Source organism: Rhopilema esculentum, chromosome 11 (assembly GCF_057945365.1).
Source record: "Rhopilema esculentum isolate cy_ngs chromosome 11, ASM5794536v1, whole genome shotgun sequence".
NCBI lineage: Eukaryota > Metazoa > Cnidaria > Scyphozoa > Rhizostomeae > Rhizostomatidae > Rhopilema > Rhopilema esculentum.
Window position 1 is genome coordinate 3,707,620 of NC_142825.1, and position 16,049 is coordinate 3,723,668.

A 16,049-nucleotide genomic window follows, 5' to 3' on the forward strand; every position below is an offset into this window, starting at 1 on the left:
CGGGCTATTCGGGCGATCGCAAGAAATAAATTAGCTTAGAAAGTGAATGTTAGGCAAAAAAGTATACCCACGCGTTGATCTGTTTGCCTTGAATTTTCAGAGACTTTGTGGGAAAGAATAAATATACATGCGAGTACTCCAAAACCATTAAAATTATGAATTCATTATTGTCACCGCAGCCCAGACACACTTCTTCAGGAAGCATGTTATTGTTATATTTTCTCTTGACGGTATTTTCTTTTTAGCGACATACGATACTGTAACACCCCTGTTTCAATGCGATACATAAGATTTTAACCTGCCTTGATGTCTTTTTACTTAGCTTTTGCTTGAAGCTGGTCATGATTTTCCCTAACCACAAGCTATTGCTTAATGTAATAAATTTAAAAGTCCAAAAATTAGAGTTCACTAATAAGCGATTTGCTCTGCGATGTGAAGCAATGAAGAGGACCTACGTAGAACAAGGGAAGAGTAAGAAGACTTCAACCACGAGACTTAAAAAAGGAAAAAGCTCATACAAAGCTCTTTTATCAAGCAAAAGCCACAAACGTCACAAAAAACAGCAGGGTCTTGCTTTTGCTCCTTTCAATAAACTCATACAAGTTATGGTAAGTTTATTAGGCCTATACTATCATAATTTAATGCACCCCCGCCCAACAGGGTCCTAAAGGATAAAATTTCAACAGGGGTGCCATGTTTTTTTTTGGGGTCAGAAACTGACAAATTTATATTTTTGAGTTGCTGAAAATCATTGTGGTTTTCTGGAGGATTAGAAAATTATTTGTCACAAGTGGAGTGTGATAGAAGCTTTTCCACTTTAAATATATAAAAAACAGGTTACGTAGTAATTTTTCGCAGCCAAACCTGGAGTTCTTCATGTTACACTCTTTTTTTTATTAGAACAATTTTATAAGAACACAAGCCTCAAAACTGGTCAAAGTTAAGAACAAATTAAGAACAAGCTGAGGCTGAGCTTCTGCAAAATGCAATTTTGAACAACGTTTTTTTTCAAAATCGAGGATTATTAGCGATGTGTGGGTGCTTTTTCGGTGAATATTCAAATTTGTCAGTAAATTAAGGCTGTCTCACTCACTTTGTTGGCAAATGAGGCCTGAACACCTCCTTAGAGCGAAAAAGCTAGCAATAGCACTGCTTACACCCTCTTAATTTAAGAACAAATTAGGAACAATCCAGCCTCAGATTTTCGAAAAAAGTAAGAACAGTCAGGCTGAACCTAAATTTACTGGTTCTTATAAAAAAAATAGTGTAATGTTCTTAGAAAAACACCTGCTAGATGACATCCAGAACGGTCACATTATCAACATATAAGTTCCTGTATTTAGAAACAGAGTCAAACCAATAGGTTAAAATTTTTGTTTATAGTTTAGTCAGCAAATGACATATTTAACATATTCTGTTAACCATATTCTGTTAACCAGCATTCATCCATGCACAAAATTATTGAATTTAAAACTTGTTTTCCCTACAGACTAACATTTACTTGAGTTTTTTATTTGTTGTGTAAGAAGGAAGAACCGCAGTATAAGCTGTCCGCCGGATTCTGTGAATCTTGCAATGAGTAATAATACGAAAGATATTCAGGAACAAAGCAGTACGACGACGAGAATCCAATGTAACGAAATAAGATTTTCAAAATAAATTAAATTCAAGGAATACTATTATTTTGCCCCGGCATACAGGGCTTCATCAGTTTTTTAATTTGCTATTATTGTGGGCCGGTTTGATCGAAATTTGCCCGGGCCAAAAAAATCAGCCAGTCCGCCCCTGGGCAGATGATACTATTGTGCATTCGTCAAAAGCTCATGTTTTTTAAAGTTCTAGAAAAAATTTTCCCCAAATTCGGTTTTAGGCGATTTTTGGTGTGTTATAGAGGAAAAAATTCTACGTAAAATTATGTACGTTTTGCTTTTCTACTAATTTGTTCCTGGTTCATCACTTCACTTCAACGACCGTACTATTTCTTCTCGACCAAAATTTGAAATGAATACAGCCACAGCCGGCCGTTGGGAGCGGGAAAATAATTCATTATCTCCCAGCATGCATTTTAATTCATTGCTGGTTGGATGTCATTTTAGTCAGGCATGTATCTGAGAGTGAGCAGAGGTAGCATGGTAGGAAAAGAAAGCAGAACTGAAGAATGAATTAAAAAACGCAGAAGAATCTAATTCACACAAGGATCATACTTATGCTGTTTTTGAGAATTTTTAAGCTTTTCTATACGATTCATGCTTCGATTAAAACATCCTCGAATAAAATGACATATAATGATCATTCTTGACGCAGCGAGGCTAGCGCAAGTGGCAACAAACAAAGATGGTGGAAGGCGAGAGCTATGTTCGAAGGTTGCTTCGATTACTCCAATTTTCATCGAAATTGTCTGCGACAATGGATTGATTTTTTAAAGCCTTTGAAATTCTGAGTTACGGACCGAGTTGCTGATAGGAGTTTATAGCTGCAGTGCTTTCAAATATAGGTACTGGTAGGCCTATCTTAGTTTTGTGTGTGTGATGGCGGTTAATTTCCAATCCCGTTCTGCGACATCGAAAAAATTCTCACCGGAGTACAAGACATCGCTGTCAGGTGAGGAAATTTACTTGTGCTCGACGAAGGTGTTGGGCTAATTTTAAAGTACAAAAATGTTAGATATGAATTTTTATTTAGGCCTATTTTTGGGGGCCTTAAGTTTTATTTTGAGAGAGTTTATGACTTATTTATTCCAAATATTATATAACTTATTACTTCGAAGAGAACTAACAATTTTAATTTAGACACCATTATTCAGAAGCTACCAGGCAAGGTTTATCATCCAATATTATGTTCTTATACATATTCATTCCGCTTCATTATGAAATTATACTTGTATTTTGTTCTAGCGATTGAAAATGTCTGGAGCAACATTGCCTCGACGAAAGAAAACGTAAGTAGAACCGAGTAGAGTAAAGTGTGTTGAGAGGGTAGATCAAAATGAAGGGCCAGGGTGGATACCATGTCTGCTATACTGGAGACCACTGGCATGAATGTATCCTGCAGACTAGTGTACTGGCACCAGACTGGAAACTTTGCTTCTTGTGTGGACAGGTTTACCATGAAAATTTGAGAATATTTCTCTGAAATCATACACTTTTAGTTATATTTAGAGTTAATAATGGTAAATGTTGTTATCTATGGATTTTGTGCAGCCAATGTGCAAAAGCTTTCAGATGTGTGCCCAGGCAATATATTGTGGGCATGCAACAAAGTTTCTAGTCTGGTACTGGCAAATGCACATGGGACTGAGCCTTTTTGTTATGATGATTCAACCAGAGCGTTATAGGGGAAACAAATTTTCTTATTTAATTACCAACTTGTCAAGCTGCAAGTTTTGTCCGGTGCGAACCAAGTTTTCCCTTCAAAAATAAAACTGTGTATTTTATATGAATGTGCCATATTAAATGTAAGTTTCCTGTTTGTAGTACACTTCCTAAAGTGACATAAAAAAATAATTCCTAAAAAATTATCTTTGCAGCTTGATGATGTAGATAGAAGAATTAGGACTGCTGGAAATATTGATGACATAAGAAGGTTCCCACCTTCAGAAAGAGTAAGTGGACCAGTGAAAAAGGGTTTCACAAGAAAGTATAGCAAACCAAAAAAGGGTAAAGTGGTGATTGATCCCAACCCAACAGTCAAATACAAGGAGCCAGAAGGTGATTATGAGTATGAGGTATGTCCTTCCTTTTTTGTCTATATAATAAAGCTGAGATTTAACTGTGTTGTTTTATCTGGTATGCAAAGCATGGCAATGGTGCACCCATAATACAGACATAGTAGTTCTAAGGGCACAACTTAAAACTACATTAAATTCATCCTAAGTGGTGGGCAATTCTGGTAAAAAGGTGGTCCTTCAGTAGGAGACCAGCAGCTCTTTCAGTGGTCTCTTGCACATTGCATGTGATCTTCCAAAATGGAACTCTGGTGATAGGGGTGGAAAATTCCAGTAAAAATTTGGTGGCTCAAGGGTTACCCTATGAAGTGATAAGTGGTCTTCTGCTAATAAAACTGGTCATCCTGGGAGCACAGGAGACTGAATTGTCCACTTGAAACACCTGGCATTTTCTAATGATTTCTGTTTAACTGTACCTGAGATCTGGGGTTGTTTGCATACCAAAGATCTTGTCAAAGTCAGCCATACTCTGCAATCTGGGTTTTTATCCTTTGAAAGAAATATGCTAATGGAAACCAATGTCCTTTTATTTAGTTTTCTAAAAGGCTTACATAGTTGAAAATATTTAACATATTAGCATTTGTTATAATCAACAATTTGCGTTCCATTGAGGTTATACAAAACTTTATTCATACTGCAGTTACTGAAGTTTAAGAAAAGGAAGAGCTGTAATTATACCTCCAATTTTCTATTTCTAGGAATCAGATAACTTTGATGTTATACAGACATTCAATGCTTACAGTGAGTATAGTCTTTTGTGTTTCTGTCACCAAGTCCTCCATAAATGTTGTCTGCTTCCAAGCACAAAATGTTGCAAGATTTTCCTGCAATATCGTAGAATTAGAGTGTATAATATATGCCTCATATCTTACAAAAACCACCAGACATTCTCATTGAGCAAGGGCTAAGTATCTTTGAAGGGTTTGAAGCTTTTCAATAACATCCAGATCCACTATATCTAAGTAGATTTAATTGATTATTGGATTACTATGTTTCTTTTGCTCTAGAAATGGCTTTTGCAAACATATCAAAACATTTCCACATATTGCAGACATCAATTTCTAAGATGTACTTGCAGTTTTCATCTTGTCACAGAACTTACCTGTAAGCACTTGTGGTACACTCTGCAAGGCTTGACAGGCTTTTATTTAAGAAATAGCCCATGTGAGTGACCAAGTGCTCAAAGGCCAGGCTTGATGTCATCAATCAAAAGCTTTGCATATAAAGAATTATTTTGAGTTTCAACTTTGATTTCAAATTTGTTACTGTCCTTAAACATTTCAGGACCCAACAGTGAAAATATAGACCAATTTGTGCCCAGAAGAATCCCCTTGTTGGAAGATCAATATGGTTTCACAGCCAAAAGCAACATTAAAGATGATTTTGATTATGATCCTGATGATGTCTTGGTCAATGACAGGCCAATCACTCCGAAAGTTCCAAGGCTGGATACATCTGGTAGCAGCAGGAAGTCTCTTTTAGGAAATATCAAGGACAGTGGTAAGTCTTAGTCTGAGAAAATTTCTCACTATTTAGCTGCATTGGTTATGAAAGATACAAATCCGGAAGCATGCCTTTTTAGAAGCAGTCAGTAAGTTGCTCTTGTCAGTGAAAGGTATCAACGGCTAAGGCTAGTCATCCTAGTCAGCCCCTTACCAATTGATTTGCTGGCCTTAAAGCATAATTTACAGATTTATCATCTCTTCTTTATGTTATTTACCTAGTTTTGCAATCATTATGCAGTTACATGTAGTTTCATACAATCTGATCACACATATAATCAGTTCCTGTCTGATGATATTTTTGCAATGGAAAGTTGTTAGTAACTCATTCTATTTACTCCTTAGCTGCCAAAATTGCAAAGAATGCATATGTTGTTTTGTTGAATCTCTCATGTATACATTCATATGTATTTATTGGTTTGTCATGATAAAAATATCTATTTAGATGTAACATTGTAACAGTGCCAAATGTAACATTGTTTTTTACAAGGAGCATTGCAGAAAATTCGAGATAAAATAAGGCAGCAAAAGGAGAACTTGGCGAATTTAGACCTTGAAGGTACTTCTTCTTTAATTGCTCCAAATAACTCTCTATTCTACCCAGTTTCAGATTTGTGTTTTGTTTCTGTTGATTTCATGTTTTTTTGATGAACTTGATTTCCAGAATCAGTTTAACTCTTACTTGCTGAGAACAGTTCTTTAATGACAAAAGAATGCCCAAACTTGAAATAACTTGTCTCTTCATTTCAGCCTTTCCATCAAAATCAAGGCACTATGAAGATGATCCTGTTGTGGCAATAGATACTAGACCAAAGGAGCCCATGAAACGTAAAACAGCATCATCATCCACTGCACCAACTTACAGAGGTAATGAATTTCTGACTTTTTATTTTGTAAGAATAAGAACCATGTCAATTTTTCATTATTGAGGGTAGAATAAAAACCATTAGAATTTTTGTTTCAACAATTAGAAGTTTCGTTTCAGCACTGCAAGGTAAAAAATGTTGTTAACCACTATGCTGCTTGTATTTGCTTTTCATGTGTTACTGTTTCTGTTTTATTGCAGTTTTTGCTGAGGTTTTGATAATGTTATGTAAATTTTTATTTGTTGCAGGATTCAATCTACCAAGAGCCAAAGAAAATGCAGCACTCATTCAAACTACAGCTGAAGCTCAGAACAGAAGGCTAGCCACTCACAAGGAAAGGAAAGAAAGAGTTGGGTTAGATCAACCAAGGGGAAAGCCACTGTCAAAATCTAATGCTCGTGACAGGAAGAAAGGACTGAAAAAAGATCTCAAAAGATCACCTGGTGTGTACATTGATTCTGTGTAATTCTTGCCTGCTTTTTGCTTTTCCAAGTTTTCCTTATCTGATCTTATTTTTTATAACAGAATTTCAAGTTGCTTTGTTTTTCTGATCAACAAACTATATAGTTTAGGGCGAAAACCCTATATAGTTTAGGGCAAACTATATATGTTATATCAGGCGAAATTTTCTTCAAGAAATATTTAGAATGTTGAGAAACAAGGGGAAAATCCATAAAGAAGAAAGTTGCTTATTTGTTAAAACAGTTTAAAATGTCGAGTTAATGATTATCATTTGATAGCCTAAAGATATCCATAAACTTAATAGCTTAGTTTTTGCTACTTTCATTCTTTCCTTCGTTTGTATCATCGTATTATATCGTTTCTATATTATGTGTTGTACATTATATTGTGTTTGTTATGCTTTTGGCTAGGTAAAATGCAAAGGATAGTTGCAGCCCAGAAGCCAGTCCCTTCAATCTCAACTACCTCCTGGCGTGTAGGCCAAGAGGCAGTTAAAAAGGTGATGCAAGCGATGAAGGATTCTAAAATTTCGGAAGTTAACAAGGAGAAAGGAAAGGGTGCTCAGCTAAAAGACAAAGCGAACGATTTTGAAAAGGAGAAAGGGGGACAGGATGGCTACAGTGACCATGATGACGATGATGGCCTAAGTGAAATGGAAGACGAAGATACTAAAACAAAAGACACAGATGCTCGATCAGCACAAATGTCTGGCGACTATAAAACCGGTACGGATTGATTTCTGTGAAGTACAATTATTAAGCATCAGTTGTGCGGCTGTACTTTTATATAATTGCTCAAGTTTGTTGACGTGTTCAATTCAAGACATTCTAAAATGATAAGTACATTCCATAAAAAGAATACTTTTTAAAGCAAAGCTATCGCCTTTGACTGTGGAATGATCTCGTTGTTTCAACTACTGTTAGGGAGCTTGGGTAAAAAAATCCTTTCTTCCTCCAAACATTCTGCTTAAAAAGATTTAAAAAACTTTGTCTAAACTAATATAAAGAAAGGGTGATCTAAGGCTAACTTTTCTTTATTCTGTTTAAGATTCTGCGCGTTCAGAAAATACCGAATCAAAGACAGCGAAATCAAGTGAAAGAGGTGTGACGTCACATGAAAATCTAACTGATGCCACTAATAGTAAAAGTGGTGAAGAAGAAGATTTGAAAAAGATCAGCGAAGATTTAAGGAATCACGAGGACCTTCCAGAAGAGGCGAAAAGCATGCTTGTTGATCTAGAAATGGATTCATCAGGTAAGTGAGGCATTTAGGAAAAATACTGATAAATTATGTCCAAAATTGAAATCTCTTTCAATACCTTCCTTTCCTGGGAAGCGTATTTTTTTAAAAAAATTCTGCATCTCAGTATCTGCATCTTAGCCCAAAAGCCAAAACAAAATTATTGTTGACAGCGTTAAGCTTTTGTTTGGAGCCTTCTGCTGGGGACCATAATTTTTCAGAGTTGATTGCAACAACACAAAAATAGGAAAAATTTTACAGCAAGCAACTTTCATCTAAGAACGATATGTTTGATTTTGGTGACGTTTTTTTCACCAAGTTGCAAAACGATATTGTCTAACAAAAAAGGCAACTTGTCTTATTGGCTTTATGTTGACAAATCAGTGACCAGTTAAGGATATGTCACTCAACAACGTGATGAGGTAAAACAATTTCAAGATTTCTGGATCCCGGTGGTCACCTTAAAAGGAAATTCATGGCTATGAGCAGGAAAACATCGTTTCTTTCACCTTCAACAAGCCTTTAGTAATTTCATTTTTGTTCTAGCTGATGAGAACGACCCATTTTCTAAGGATGAGCCGGTTAACGATATACCGGTTAAGAAAAGCCCAACCACAAGAAAAAGGATCAAACGAAAAGCCGGACAGACAGGGCAAAATAAAGGTGTGTTCGAGTTTCGTTTAAACTGACACTTGTAAGTCAGGTCTTGTGAGATTTGTTGACACGGTTATGAATGACACTAAATGTGATAAGCAGCTCTCTTTCTTTTATTGAATTAAAACTACTGCTTGATGTATTGTTTGGTTGCTATTTTTGCAGATGAAGCAAAATCTAGCAAGTCGAAAATTCGCCACTATAATCAAGAAGAAATCCAGGTAAACATCTTCTATATAATTTGAAGGATGCTACAAAGAATTTTTCTAGGAGTGAAGTCATTTACTTGTACAATATTCCTAGGACTTGGTATTCTCTCTAGCCAATTTCTACTTGGTGACCTTTCTTGCCGTAACGCTCTCTAACTTGAAGAAGCTTGATTGACTTTTTCTGCTACTGTTAAAGTTCGTCTAGCTTAAAGGCTAATTTTTTTTGTTAGAACTACATGGCCAAGCAGCTTGCTGAACGAAAGAGAAGAAGAATGCAAGAAAAGAGGCGACAGCAGCAATTGAAGTTTGAGCAAGAGCAAAAACTGAAGGTAAGACAATTATCTCTTGTCTCTCGTTTGGCTTTATTTCTGAAGTTATTTTTAACTTTTGTTTGAGGGCTGTCTTTTTTAACAACTAGTTAAGCAAGCTTGAATAATCACTTCCAATTCTATGAAATGCTGTTTGATAGCGAAAGGTTCTGATTTATGTTTCAATTTATATTCGCTGTTATCTCCCCAACCAATTTCAAATTATCTTAGTAAAAGAGGGTTAGAGCTGGGGGCTCAGTTGAAATGGGTTCCCCTTGTACAGACCAAAAATTGGCTTTTTTAATTTTTCCAAATGCCTCGTGAGACCCGCTTGTATTTTTCATAGCAACACATTCCAGCTCATTACCCATTCCAAACACCCCTTTTAGCTTCTTCAAAACAGCAAAAAGAATTCGGTTTGCAACCCACGACATTTGACAGCAATCCAAAGAGGTAATATATTGTCTGGAACAAAACACCTCACGACAGCAAATTATCCCTGAGCAAGATCAGGAATAGTCCTCCGAATGATGCTAATAAAAGAAAATTAGAAACACTCTCTAGAACTGATACAGCAAAATCAAGGAAGATTAAGGAAATGCATTATTGACATTCGCAGATCAAAGATACCTTTAAGCATACCCAAGACAGGAGCATTAAACATCCTTTTTTCCCAATTTTGTCACTTCAAGACAAATATCCACTGTCCTGGCTCCATAGCCAGAATTAGCAAGCTGGTATAATGTACATACAGTGTCCTTAATTTTTTCACATCAGTATATCTCTGAAAGGCTTAGAAGCATACTTTTCTGTCCTTTGCATTGTAAAGTAATGTAATTTGATTACCGCTGAAAGGCTGCAGTGTAGTATCCTAATAAATTCTCTTTTGCTATTGTGCCTATCTCTTTCCAGTTTAAAACTGGATCTTTTTTCATTTGTTCAAAACCTGATCAATTGATTACAGCTATCTTATTTAGGAAGCTTCATATCCATATTTATTTGCTTTAGGTTTCTAATTTTACTGTTTGCTATTTTCATATGCTTTCTAGGAGCTTTATATGAAGCAAAACACAAATCTACGGGCGAGTATCTCTGTGAGACAAAGTAAACTAATGGGATCTACATTTACCAAGTCAAATAAAGGCGAAGATTGGGCAAAGTTAAGTCAGGTATGCTTGTCTCGTAGTGGGCCTTTTTTCTGTTTGAAGTGATTGCCAAACTTTGGTGATTCAAAATTTTTATTTTAAATTTTAAATCAGCGATTTTAAAAATCTGAATGCCTGTTCGTGAACAATTTTCTTATTTGACTTCAACATATGTATTGATAAATCTCCGGTTAGTAATGATTAATTGAGTAATGATTAAATGCTGTGGTGAATGGGAACCAACATTATCTGCAATGAAATTATAACTGCAGTCCAATAATAAGAATACATGTTGATACTCTTTCTATGTTTAGGATAAATTTGAGTCTGATACTGCAATGAAACTGCTGCGAGATGACAATGGAGTCAGTCTGAACGGTATGTTAGCCACGTGATTTTATCAATTTTTAGCAAATTTGGCGAGTTTTTTATTATGAAGTTACCGTAAGGACTCTATATTAAGCCCCCCTCTCTATTAAGCCCCCCTATCTATTGAGCCCTCTTACCAAGCCAAAATTTAAAATGCGCCCCTCCCTATTAAGCCCCCCTCTTTAGCTCCTGATGTCAAACAAAGAAAACATGCGCATTGAGTAGGTCTCTTGTAGTGTGTGATGATGAAAGGTTGTGTACATTAAATACGGCCCATGTAAAGACTTACTTGTGCGTATTATAAGTCAAAAGGATAATGATGTTAATTCTTTCGAAAAAATACCCCCTCTCTTTTAAGCCCTACCCCCCTTGAGACTGAAAAAATAAATAAATAACAGTAGTCTTTGCATGACATATTCTAGAGACAGGCAGTGGCCGCCAAGACGATGACGTAATTGTGCCACCAATCTCTCCTCCAGTTGGCGAGAGCTCAAAACGAGACGTTTCTGGTGATGAACTCGACGACAGCGTTGCAGATGAAAACGAGGAGCGATTTAAGGATTCGCTGGAATTTGAAAAGATCGAGAATGACATGTATGGAATAAGTGTCACTGTGAGAAAGACAGGAACTGACTCCCCTGTTGAGGCTAGATCCGAAGGTATGTTTGTATATATTGTGCCGTCCCAAAGATTGCTTTCAGCCGTTTTAGAAACGACCTTATGTATTCTGCTAGCATTGAAATATTGTTCTTTTAGGAGGCTCTTAAGACTCTGCTATTAGCAATACATAAACATTATCTATACATTTGTTAAGTTGTTAGAAGTCCAGTGTTTTTGTGGTTATCATAGCTTTGTTTTTTTATAGATGAAAAACCAAAGTCTGAGCCATTTCGTTCTGTCGAAGAAGAGGTTCGAGATCTTCTCGAAAAATACAAGTCAAGCAGGCAGCCGGTTTCAAGGCCACCAAGTGTTACTAAAGGTGATTTTCTTTTGCTTCCTGTTTTGAAATCGAGCAATGCAAAAATTTCACTAACGTTAGAGAAGTATTCTGAGCCGCAAGTTGGAGCGTAAGAGGAAAAGTGCAAAATTGCTTAAAAATTCTGAACAGTGTTGGTTGTATAAAGTTTTATTAAATTTTACTAAGAGGAATGATGGTGAATTTAATTAGCTTTATTGATACTGTCATCAGTGTCATATAATATATTTGTTATTGATACCACTTGGACGTGTTACATTGTTACCAAATTGTTACCTCTGAGGAGGAACAAAGGTGCATTTTTCCAATGCCTAAAAGACAGCTTTGCATGAAATTTGCCTGTGAATTACCTTTACTCCAGGTCCCATGTTCTGTTCAAAAAATAATGTCGAAATTGATATGCAGGTTTTAGAAATTATACTTCTTCGGGTAAGAGTGATTATATTTTCTGTATCTTTGAGGCTGTGAAACATGAAGCTATGTATTTTTTTCAGTTGGCTCGTTAGATCCCGCCAAAATGTCGAAAGCAGAGCGTATTGCCGCTATCAGTGCAACTGCGACCTCGCTGAGAGAAAGGCTTGCAGCTGAAGCTAACAGACTGGCAAATTTACGTGTACTTGCCAATAAGGAGAAGCCCCCGGCAGCATCACCTGTGCCTTTGTCTGGCTTCAGTCATATCAGTGAATTCAGGGGTGTGCTACCAGGTTTGAACTGTTTTTGCTGGATACAACTAGCCTTAGAATTGTTGCAAAATTCTGTAGTGCCGCTTTCCCATATATATTTTATAAATTTTGAACATAATTTTCAGTTTTGATTTTGAGTCGTGCCTCTGTATGCAGGTTGAAAAAAATTTAACCACCCTTGTTGGGCTTTTAAGGGAATTCCCTTTGATTTTGACAGCAAGTTTCTTTTCCCTCTTAATTCAACATGTAATTGATCATCAGAATGTGAAGCACCACTCGTGTATGTTTCTTTATTGCCCATTTTCTAAGGTCCGGCTTAAACGTTTATTTATGCTTTTCTTATAGGTACGGCCAGTATCCACGAGCAAGCAAAGACCAATGAAGAACTGGTGAGTTTGCCCTGTTATATTAAGCAGCAATAAAAATGTCTTTGATATTCTGTTTCTGATCATCAAACACCCACTGAGTCTCGTTTTTATATTTTTAATTCTTTCTCGAATTCTGCAACAGCTTCCTTTACTCCAGATCAATGTTGAAAGTTCAGGCTAATTTCATACAGGTCACACGAAAAAGCCTTCTTGCGAATGCTCTACATCATTTTAACGTAAACCAACATCGTAGTAGACCTTGAAAGTTGACGTTAGTATTCCAAGGGGCTCTTTGAAAAGCACAACGATCGAAAGAAGCTTGTATATTCTGTGCAATAGAGTAATAGATATATGTATTATTGGTATGACGTCAGATTTCGTAAGAATTGATTTTTAGATATGCTTTTAGAATTCAGTCTTAGTAATGTATTTTTTTCCAAGCAGTTGAAAGTTTTTTTCTACTCGTTTTAACATTAACATTTTCTTAGTTGGCCAAAGAGGAGGCTGCGACAAGAATTCAAGCAGCTTATCGAGGTCATAGTATCAGGCAGGGGCTTACCTGGAAACTGCCCTCGGGAAAAACTTTGGCAGCTACTATGCGTGAGGCGAGGGAGAAGACGACTGAAAACAACCTTTACAGACAGCAGCTTGCAGATCGTATGGAGCCGTCCTCGGTTGGGAGTTATAGCTCTGCATTCGAGGCTAGTTCAGCAGTTGATGCTGCTAATGACAAGTCTGTTTTCTCTGATAAGACCAGCACAATGTCTTTGATTAAGGAATCGAAAAGACCATCTCCTGCGAAGAGTCAAAGACCAAAGGTACCGTTGTGTACCGATTTAGTTGTTTCTTATTGTTTTCGTTGTTCCATTCATCTAGAGTAGGACTGACACAGAATAGTTTTATGGCCGTAGATTTTCGTCATCGCGTGTCGAGTTTTGTTGTTAATAATGGAGAGGGAGCACATTTTTACGATTTGTTTATTAGTGATGTTATGCCTAGAGAATTTGGCACATCTGGTGACCCTTCATGATTTCAGTTGATTTGTACCGTGACAAACATTAATATATACGTTACAGTGGTCTTAATGGTTTTAGTATGTTTAAGAAACAGTTAGAGTTCATGTCTAGATCAACAAATATGCTTAATGATCCTGACCAGTATATCGATGTATATATTTGTTTGCAGTAATTTTTTTGGTATACGAAAAAGTTCAAGCTGTGTGCCGTATTTTTTCGTGCATTTACGACACGTTTTGAAATATCAGAAGTTTGTCTGCAATAATTGAATTGGGAGGTTGAGAACTGTTTAATATTACCTTCCCTAGTTCGAAAGCCTTCGTGGAAAACAGACCAAGGTGAACGAGGACAGCTTTCTGAAGAACCTCACAGGAAAGGCGCAGGAAAAGAAGGGAGATAGATACAGTGTTATCAATATTTATACTAGAAGGTTGAAGGAAGCAAGTAAGAGGCATTTGGAGGAGGAAGGGGCCTACACTTCACCAGAGAAGAAGGAAAAGGAAGATTTTTCGTACATGGCTCACGATAGTTTGCAAGAACAGCATTACGACGATGCAGATTTTGATAGTTTTGCATCAACAATTAAATCAGAGTCAGAGAATGAGGATAATGAAGTTGATACATTAGCTGATATCAAGGTAATTAGGTTTTTGTTGTATATTGTGGCGTAGCATAAATGCTTTAGACATATGACATGCATAGGGGTCAAGCTGCTGGTCAAGGTTTATGTAAAGAGGAGGACAGTTGTCTATTTTTTCAAACAATAGAAGGTCACTCGGGCTGGGAGGGCCATTGACCCCCCCCTCCTCACTTCCCTCCCACCTCTCCCGAGTAAGTTAGTTAAAGAAGGCCTGAATGAAGTGGTGTTATTTTCTTGGCTTGTCTTTGTACGTTTTCTTGCTTTGAACTTCAAATGGTGTGACCTGCTCGAAATGATGATTCAAGTTGTTTGCTCCTTTAAATTACTTTAAAATGATTATTTAGGCTATGCATTGAACTTTATGTACTTCCTTTTATTTCTTCTTCGACTAACAGTTTCTATTAATGCTATTGGCTTTATTGTACAAAATATAATGTTCTTTAAAAGGAGATTGATGTTAGCACACCACAGCGCAAAAAGCATCACAGTGTTATTCTTGTAGAAACCTTCTGTCATAAAGCAACATGTTTTACTGCTAAATAATCCTTTGCCAATTTTTTAATGGTATAGTTTTTCGCTTTATACTAAGCTGCTCATTAAACTTGTAGAGAGATGAAGGTGTTTCAAAAACACGTTCCTCGCAAAAACCCTCACTCTCCAATGAGGATTCTCATGAAGAAACTTCGGAAGATCTAGACAAAACACTGACCTTGTTGCCAGAAGACGTGACGCAGAAAGAAGCCAGCGCGAAGATCCAGTCGTACAACAGTGATGCGGATGAATCTATTACGTCACATGCTGATGACATTTCCCCCGCAAGAAGCCCGGCTTCGTTGACAGACGGCAGTGTGGACTTTGCAAAGGACCCTGTTATGTCATCAACTATGGTAAGAGCCTAGCTATGTCTCAAAATAATGAAGGCATCATGTTGTTTGACAGGCGCTTTGTATTGAATGCTGAACATGGTTTGTTTAGCACTCTCGCTTTTCTGCATTTTATGGTGGCTTCTATTTGCTCTGTATAGATTCATTTTTAATCACATTTGTCATTTTAATCTATCTTAATGTTGTAAGGATTTGATGCAGGCTAAAAGAAAAGGAAGAGAGGCATTCTTCTTAAAGGGTAATGAAAAGGGGGCAAGACTGCCAAACATACAGCTGTGTAAGCCCCCGATGTAAGATCTTAATTTGTAGAGCATGAAGTTTGTCAGAACTGGCAAACGATATGTATACGCTAACATCGCAATGCCGTAGCATTTGCTCTGAATACAAAATGTTCTACAGCTTTTCTGACTATTTTGATTCCAGAGAAATCCATCGATTAGCCACGCTGAAAGGAGAGCACTAAATGAACAAGACAGCTCTCTTACAACCACTTCTGCAGTCACAGAAAAATTCTCGCCTGGTACATTGGAAAGAAAATTAAGGGCAGAGGTTAATCAGCTTGAAACTATGGACGATGCCCTGCGCCAAGTAACAGACATTGAAAGAGTCAGGGGTGTAAGTCTTGCCCAGCAGGAAACTGTTTCATTGGCACAGATTCTAAAGGTAAGTCTTGACAGTTGATTTTCTAACTTCCATCCTAGTTGTATTGTCAAAGCAATAAAGCAGATAAAATAATCACCTTAGTCTGGCAACAACAAAACAGCCTATGTTGGTTCATGCTTTTGCTGTAAAGGAATGTAAAAAAGCCTAGTTTTTGAGATCTTCTTCATAGGGTAGCCAATAAGGTACGCTAGATGAAAACCTTGGCAGAAGCTGGTGGGTCAAGGTCGCCTGTCTTTAAATAGTTTCAAGGCCACATCTTATAAACTCGCCTGTACAGCGAATCATTCATATAATGGACATCTTTGTGGTCAGAATACCATTCTGTTAATATCAGATGTCCG

At 36.9% G+C, this 16,049-nt stretch overlaps 1 protein-coding gene across 1 annotated transcript in view; it reads left to right on the forward strand.

The window, feature by feature from the left end:
• Nucleotides 1-2,103: 2,103 nt before the first annotated feature.
• LOC135693282 (centrosome-associated protein 350) overlaps nucleotides 2,104-16,049 on the forward strand; it is a 40,082-nt gene continuing 26,136 nt past the window's right edge. The window contains exons 1-23 of the mRNA XM_065211716.2: nucleotides 2,104-2,601; nucleotides 2,895-2,938; nucleotides 3,527-3,724; nucleotides 4,423-4,465; nucleotides 5,009-5,224; nucleotides 5,717-5,785; nucleotides 5,977-6,093; nucleotides 6,341-6,535; nucleotides 6,965-7,279; nucleotides 7,602-7,808; nucleotides 8,340-8,456; nucleotides 8,613-8,668; nucleotides 8,887-8,985; nucleotides 10,014-10,133; nucleotides 10,424-10,487; nucleotides 10,901-11,137; nucleotides 11,344-11,457; nucleotides 11,949-12,158; nucleotides 12,483-12,526; nucleotides 12,994-13,323; nucleotides 13,830-14,159; nucleotides 14,770-15,048; nucleotides 15,469-15,708. Of these exons, the coding sequence (XP_065067788.2) occupies nucleotides 2,529-2,601; nucleotides 2,895-2,938; nucleotides 3,527-3,724; nucleotides 4,423-4,465; nucleotides 5,009-5,224; nucleotides 5,717-5,785; nucleotides 5,977-6,093; nucleotides 6,341-6,535; nucleotides 6,965-7,279; nucleotides 7,602-7,808; nucleotides 8,340-8,456; nucleotides 8,613-8,668; nucleotides 8,887-8,985; nucleotides 10,014-10,133; nucleotides 10,424-10,487; nucleotides 10,901-11,137; nucleotides 11,344-11,457; nucleotides 11,949-12,158; nucleotides 12,483-12,526; nucleotides 12,994-13,323; nucleotides 13,830-14,159; nucleotides 14,770-15,048; nucleotides 15,469-15,708 (3,717 nt within the window). The 5' untranslated portion in view covers nucleotides 2,104-2,528. The remainder of the gene's footprint in view (nucleotides 2,602-2,894; nucleotides 2,939-3,526; nucleotides 3,725-4,422; nucleotides 4,466-5,008; nucleotides 5,225-5,716; nucleotides 5,786-5,976; nucleotides 6,094-6,340; nucleotides 6,536-6,964; nucleotides 7,280-7,601; nucleotides 7,809-8,339; nucleotides 8,457-8,612; nucleotides 8,669-8,886; nucleotides 8,986-10,013; nucleotides 10,134-10,423; nucleotides 10,488-10,900; nucleotides 11,138-11,343; nucleotides 11,458-11,948; nucleotides 12,159-12,482; nucleotides 12,527-12,993; nucleotides 13,324-13,829; nucleotides 14,160-14,769; nucleotides 15,049-15,468; nucleotides 15,709-16,049) is intronic.